Source organism: Coenobita brevimanus, chromosome 30 (assembly GCF_032717465.1).
Source record: "Coenobita brevimanus isolate Jiangsu-jjx chromosome 30, ASM3271746v2, whole genome shotgun sequence".
NCBI classification, from domain to species: domain Eukaryota; kingdom Metazoa; phylum Arthropoda; class Malacostraca; order Decapoda; family Coenobitidae; genus Coenobita; species Coenobita brevimanus.
In genome coordinates this window covers 42,784,268-42,791,957 of record NC_136983.1, presented here as the reverse complement: position 1 = coordinate 42,791,957, position 7,690 = coordinate 42,784,268, and the positions used below count along the sequence as shown (strand labels likewise).

The following is a 7,690-nucleotide window of genomic DNA, read 5'->3' as shown; positions in this document are numbered from 1 at the left end:
AGCTACTCACAAAGCCCCGCTAACTTCGTAGGAGTCAAGAAATTAGCAAAAAAAAAAAAAAAAAAAAAAAAAAAAAAAAAAAAAAAAAAAATCACCTTTCCGTCTTTTTCTTCATCAGCCACAACTCCATAACGAAGACGTGTGTTAAGTACTAAAACGCATCTTAACAACTGGGGATATCTGCTTTCATATTAAGAGCAGCTGTAACAGTACCCAAGTTACAGCCTAAAAACATTTTCTAGCGCTCGCACCTCTTCTAACAATATGTAAAGCTCCACGGATTCGTTTTATTGTATTCCACGTAAGCATTCGGGTATTACGTATTTTGTATCAGTAATCGCCGGGGCAATTATCATACGGTTGAAGGTCGGCTTAAAGTATAGCTAAATGCGTGTTTGGTAGCTAGCATCGATCAAAAGATCATAAAGCAGAAAGCAAAAATTGCTCAAAAAGGCTTAAGATGTAGAAGTGAAATATGTGCAGAAAGAAGGGATGAAAAGGCACAGAAACAAGAGATGAAAAGGCACTGAAACAAGAGATGAAAAGGCACAGAAACAAGAGAATGGGTTGGGAGGATATTCAGATGTCTGTGCCCATTACCACATTCCGCACTGTACTGAACAAAAAAAAGGTGTTGGCGTAATGCAGTAATGGATACAGAGCTCTTAGTCTTCTCAAATCCCAAATGGCCTCTTGCTTCTCTGCTTTGTAACTCTTTTCTTTAATCCCTTCATCTTAGCAATCTTTTTTATATATATTTTCTTCTGGAGCAATATAGGATCTTTGCGGTATGGGTAGGAGTTTTGTGATTATCTTTGAATGGCATGTTTGAAAGAAAGAAGTGTAGATGAAAGTAATGGTTGGTGAGAGAGAGGGTAACTGTGTGTGCTGATGAGTGGAGAGAGACTTGAATTTGTAGAAGAGTAAGGACTGCATCATTAAAGCTACGACTGCGAATGAGTAGACAAAAGCCAATTTTCTCGCAGGTTAAGGAAGCTCCCTAACACCTTTTCCTAAGCGATTTATTTTATGACACCTTACTGCCCTATTTTGTGTTATATACTCGTAAATATTCCATACGTCATACTCTGCATAAATAATGTACGGAAGGATGTTAACCAGCCATATCCAAAAATAAATTGCTAAGGAAGAGGCGTTTGTGAGCGTACATACTCGACAAGGGTGCTGGTCAAACTCCCATTTTTGGCATCAAACTCGATGGGAAACTAATCAGACATTTCTGCCTTGTACCTGACTGCGTTATGAAAAGTGGAATATACTCTATTATCTGTCTTGTGTGTTTTTAAGCTCATCATCATAAAATAGTGGTTTGCCTGTACCATTTACTCTCTCAAAACTTTCACTAACACATCCGAATGTATAAACGGGGATAAAAGTTTGCCTAATATATCGTCTCCTAGTTCCTACTCTCTTCTGATGGTTAATATTCCAAAGCTGAGAGAGGCTTGGCATGTCCTCTGCCTCTGCACATAAATGATTCTCTTTGTGATGCGTCAGGGAGGAAAGTGACAGATCTAGCCTAGTCTAAGGGTGGAGCAGACCCAGGGGAATTGTAAGCGAACTTTTGGCCTAGACTGTACATTGCTTCAGTACTGGAAGACGAAGGTAAATTTGTAAAAGGAATTGAGGATAAAGTTGCTTAGATGGCGTTAAGGGTTTGATGGCGGTGTCACGTGAAGCAGCTGCATAAATAAGTGACTCTGTGGTGTATGGGGACGACTCATGTGGTGTCAGGTGGTGTCAGATGGTGTCAGGTAGGGTCAGATAGTGTCATTTAGGCCAGTGTCAAATGATGTCAAGTTGTCATTGATAGTGTCAGATGATTTCAGTGTCATACCGTGTCGTGTCAAATGGTGTCGTAGTGTCAAGTAGTTTCATATAGTGTCAGGGAGTGTCAAGTCGCTTCGGATAGTGTCAAGCGGTGTCAGTGTCAAATGGTGTCAGAATGCCAAGTGGTGTCAGTGTCAGATGGTGTCAGAGTGCGAAGTGGTGTCTGTGTCAAGCGGTGTCAGTGTCAAATGGTGTCAAAGTGTCAAGCGGTGTCAGTGTCAAATGGTGTCAGAATGCCAAGTGGTGTCAGTGTCAAATGGTGTCAAAGTGTCAAGTGGTGTCAGTGTCAAATGGTGTCAGAGTGTCAAGCGGTGTCAGTGTCAAATGGTGTCAAAGTGCCAAGTGGTGTCAGTGTCAAATGGTGTCAAAGTGCCAAGTGGTGTCAGTGTCAAATGGTGTCAAAGTGTCAAGTGATGTCTGTGTCAAATGGTGTCAGTGTCAAGTGGTGTCTGTGTCGAATAGTGTCAAAGTGCCAAGTGGTGTCAGTGTCAGATGATGTCAAAGTGCCAAGTGGCGTAAAAGTGTCAAGTGGTGTCTGTGTCAAATGGTGTCAAAGTGCCAAGTGGTGTCAGTGTCAGATGGTGTCAGTGCCAAGTGGTGTCAGTGTCAAGTGGTGTCTGTCAAATGGTGTCAGAAAGTGCCAATTGGTGTCATTAAGTGGTGAGTGTCAAGTTGTGGCAGATAGTGTCAAGTACTGTTAGAGGGTCTCGTTATGTGTCAGATAGTGCCATGTGGTGTCAGCAAGAATTAGTATCAGGTGTTATTTTAGGCTGTGGTGTCAGGTGGTGTTATATAGTGTCAAGTGGTGTCAGATGGTCAGGTAATGCTAGGTAATGTCAGATGGTATCAAGAGGTGTCAGTGTCAAATGTCAAGTGGTGTCAGGTGGTGTCAGTGTCAAATGTCAAGTAGTGTCAGGTGGTGTCAGTGTCAAATGTCAAGTGGTGTCAGGTGGCGTCAGTGTCAAATGTCAAGTGGTGTCAGGTGTCAAGTGGTGTCATGTGTCAGGTGGTGTCATGTGTCAAGTGGTGTCATGTGTCAGGTGATGTCATGTGTCAGGTGGTGTCATGTGTCATGTGTCAAATGGTGTCAGGTGTCAGGTGGTGTCACTGGGAGTGGGACAACATTCAGCAGTGTCAGGTGGGTGCACTGGGTGAGGTAAATATGGTGATGTGGGTGAGTGTGGGTCATGCAATATTCAGGCTCTAACTGAAGCTGGCCTCGGCAATATTCCCCAGCCCCCTTACTGCTGATATTACCCTTATCATATTTCCTCCCGTTAACCCCCACATGACCGGAGCTACTCTAGTACCATCGAGAATTTGATCTAACTTCAGACGACTTTATTCAGTTGGGTGGGTTGTACATACCTTAGAGAGTTAACACTATCACTATCGACTCTTGCCAGATCAGAATTGCTATGCTCCTTTCACTTTAACATGGTCCAGATTTTCATCCCTTTGCTTCTTACTTCACGTAGCTCAGTGACAGAAAAAGACAGTACTGTGGCTCTACATCCTTTCTGTAGCCCTTCTTCGTGACTAGCATCATATTCTAGTGTTAATCTATTGCCATAACTCAGCATTTAAGATGGGGGGATGGCAATTTTAGGCCAAGGTAAAGTGAACAGAGTACAGTAATGTATTCTAGTTGTCAGATGATTTTATTCAGGCAGGTGAGTTCCTTTCATATTTTACTCTTCTCTGTGCCTTAACGTATTATTCGTAACATTATCTCGCTACATCTGGCTTTGATTCATGTCTCTTCTTCATCACCATACTGTCTGCTCCACACACTAGGATTGGCCTTCATACAGTCTTATATACGTTGCCTTTCAGTTACTAAGGGACTTTTTTGTCGCAAAGCACTCCTCAAGCGTCCCTCCGATTTCTTCACCGTGATTGGATTTTTTTTTTTTTAATGCGAGGAAGAAGGAACCAAAGGCCATGGGCCCGCAGTAACAGTTCCCTCCAAGAGGAAAACAAAATACAATAGAGAGCCAAATTCAAGATCCGATCATTTTGAGATGCCTGGACACACTGCGTTTGAAAGACTAGAGATCATAGGCAGCAGGAAATACAGACAGAGGGAGACAGTTCCAGAGTTGACCTGTTGCATAAATGAAAGACTGGGAGTAACGGTTAACTCTTGCATTAGAGAGTTGGACAGAAAAGGGATGAGAGTTTGCTGCCAGACGGGTGCTACACGCCCGTCGTAGAGGTGGAGGAATGCAAGCAGACAGTTCAGAGGAGCAGTGACCATTAAAGTAGCGATAGAAAAGAGATAAAGATGCAACAGTGCGGCAAAGAGACAGAGGTTGAAGGGAGTCAGTAAGAGGAGGAGAGTTAATGAGACGAAAAGCCTTTGACTCCACCCTATTGAGAAGAGCTGTATGTGGGGAGCCTCCCCACACATGAGAGTTGTACTCCACACAGGGGCGGATAAAACCCATGTATAGAGTCAACAGTTGTGCAGGGGTAAAGAAAGAGCGGAGTCGGCTTAGCACACCCAATCTCTTGGAAGCAGATTTTACAAGAGATGTAATATGATCTTTCCAAGATAAGTCCCGAGTAAATGAAACCCCAAGCACGTTCAAGGATGATGCAGGATTAAGCTGAATATTATTAAACATTAGTGGGTATACCTGTGGAAGATTTTGTCGGGTTGATAGGTGTAAGAACTGACTCTTAGATGCATTAAAAACAACCATATTATTTTTACCCCAGTCAAAGATACGAGCCAAGTCAGACATTAGGTGTGCCATAGCCTCATCCCTTGCTTGTTGAAGTAACTGCTGAGATGGACGTTGCGGGAACCGAATGGAAAGGTGAAGGGTGGAGTCATCAGTGTATGAGTGGATAGGGTTAGATGTACAGCTTAGAACAGGGGTTTTCAACCTTTTTATCCCCACGTACCCCTTCTGGTATTTTTAATGTCAGTAATGTACCCCCTTCACTTTGTATAAAGTGGACAACAATAACTCAGATAAACATTCCATTGTGTTTATTTGCCTGAGATGTAAAAACAAAATACATTATTATTGCATGAGTTGCAAAGGAAGTTAATGAGATGGCTGAAACTGTTTTTCATCAACTAGCTTAGTCAGCCGAGGAGCAGTTTTTGCTAAAGCACATCTAAGGTCAGCTTCCACATTCAGTCGAGACCTTAGTTTTGATTTTATGACAAGTAAGCTGGAAAACCCAGTTTCACACAAATATGTTGATGGGAAAAGTAACAGAGAACGAAGAGGCTCCTCTGCGACATGTGGATATGACTTGGATATTTTACACCAGAACCTGACTAAAGAAGACTCTTTCTCAAATAGATCACTAGCACTGGAGTCATTCACAAAGTCAATAAACTCTTCCTGAATCTCATCATTGACAGAAGCAACATCTGTATGGAAAGGGTCTCTAATTTGCTTCAAGATTCCTTCAGACACATCAGGAAAGTATCTCTTCATTTCACTTTGCAGTGAGGCAAGGTGATCCACTATTAAGTTTACCATCTGATCTGATATGTCTTGCCTCTCAGCAAGTGCCTCAAACATCTCAAAATTTCCTTTCTTTACTTTTGTCTCCCACAGTTTCAGCTTCATCTGAAAACTCTTCAATTTGTCAAGAGCGTCAGTGACAACAGCATCAGCTCCTTGCAAAGATTTGTTCAAAATATTTAGGCGTGAAAATATGTCAACAATATAGGCAAGGCCAGTGATCCACTTTGGATCATTCAGTTTCGCAAGATAAACCTGATTTACCTTCTTGTCATTACAGCTAAAGAACAATCCCAGCTCGTCCTTTAACTCAAACACTCTTTTGACAACATTTCCACGAGATAACCATCGAACCTCCGTGTGATATAGGAGTGTTTCATGAACAGAATCTAAATCTGAGCATAGAAGCCTAAATAGTCTAGAATTGAGAGCACTTGACTTTACGAAGTTGACCATCTTTACCGCGTCATCAAGCACCTCCTTGAGCTCAGTGGGCAGTGTCTTGGCTGCTAAAGCCTGCCTGTGTATCATGCAGTGCATATGTTTGACCTTGCTGTTAATAGCTTTAACCCTTGTTTTAAATCCTGATTGACTGCCTAACATTGCAGGAGCTCCATCTGTTGTGCAACCACATAAGTTTTCCCAGTGTAGTCCCTCACCTTCAAAGAAAGAATTAACTAGCTCAAAAATATCTGCACTAGTAGTTGAAGATTCGAGAGGGTGACAAAAAAGAAAGTCTTCCTTAAAATCATCATCTTTGATGTATCTCGTGAATACCAGCAACTGAGCACAATTATTTACGTCAGTCGTTTCATCCAACTGGAGAGCAAATATCCCTAGGGGTGCTGTTTTTATATCAGAAACCACCTGGTCTTTGATATCTGTGGACATGTCAGATATACGTCGCTGAACAGTGTTATCTGACAATGGCACAGTGTCAAGCTTTTTAGCATGTTGTTCCCCCAGCATAATCCTAACTATTTCTTTGGTACATGGCATGACCAGCGTCTCCCCAGTGGAGTGAGATTTCTTCTGCTGAGCAATTTTCAGTGCAACTACATACGAAGCATGAAGAGCAGCTTTATTTGACTGATGAAAACTGCCTGAGTGATCCAGTTTTGAGCGGTTTAGCATGGTTTCTCTGCGCTTAAAGTAGTCCACATATTTTCCTTTCAGGTCTTGGTGACAACCGTGCAAATGTCGTTGGAGCAAGCTTGGTTTCATGGCTGCTGGAGACAGTACTTTGGCAAAGATGACACACTGAGGCATTTCAGTTCCATCTTTAATGATGACTGTGAATCCAAACCTTATATACTCCTCACTGTAGCGTCGTTTTTTCTTCTGAGCCTCCATGTCAGCTACACTATTGCAGTCTACACTGAAAAAAAATATAAGCATTTTATGGGGTTTTGTTATATATATTACCGCATTGCAATGTATTATCAAGAAACATCTTTAACATCATAAATTGTGCAGTGAAAAAAAAGTTCGTTACCCAATTTACTCTCGCAAAAAAAAGAATCAACATTAAATAAAAAATATGGGACCCGAATATACAAAAGTTTGCTGTAAAATGCTAATAACGACAAATAAACTATACGACTCATAATCAGACCACGGCAAACGTGAAAGTTAAACTACACTACACGGTATAAGAAAATACGAAAATTACTCCTCAAGTGGTATAACTTATCACGTATATTCAATTAATTGCATAGAAACAGACAACTGGAAAGGAAATAACTACGTGATTTTTCATGCTAACGCAAGCAAAAAAATATTATATTAGCACACGATTATATTATCACATAAGTACACAATGCCCCACATCACTCACATCCACACACACTTGACACATCACACAACTACCAAGCTCTGGCCAAACCGTACTCTGATACTCCACATCACACCCAGTCATGTCACACAGTCACACCACACATCACACTTAAGTTAAGGTGATCTTACATCGTGACTACACATCGCCGCTATAGTAAATCGTTTGCACAACACCACTTGGGTCATACGAAATGCTATGTAATGTTTTCTATTTCATCAACCATTTCCATTAAGAATAAGTCAGGGTTACTTAACAATATTATACTTGCCAACGATATGCAGTTTGCGATAATAATGTTATTGAAAAAGACACAGCATTCCGATATTAATATATCAGCAAAGAAAGTAGCCACAAAGAGACCAACCTGCCAAAAAACAGCAACACCAGTCAATCTCAATTCCACGGCTGTTGGGTGGTGACTGGTGCGTTCCCAGCAACACCTCGCGCAACTCTCTCTGTCCGGTACGCGTACAGTACAAGTCAGGCAGCCGGGCCCCTACCCAAACGACGC

The 7,690-nt window shown here is 41.7% G+C and overlaps 1 protein-coding gene across 1 annotated transcript; it reads right to left on the bottom strand.

Annotated features, from left to right (window-relative positions):
* Window positions 1–4,910: 4,910 nt before the first annotated feature.
* On the bottom strand, window positions 4,911–6,695 carry LOC145395312 (SCAN domain-containing protein 3-like). The gene has a single exon (XM_080268989.1). The coding sequence runs from the start codon at window positions 6,693–6,695 to the stop codon at window positions 4,911–4,913; it is 1,785 nt and encodes a 594-aa protein (XP_080125115.1).
* Between the last annotated feature and the right edge of the window lie 995 nt (window positions 6,696–7,690).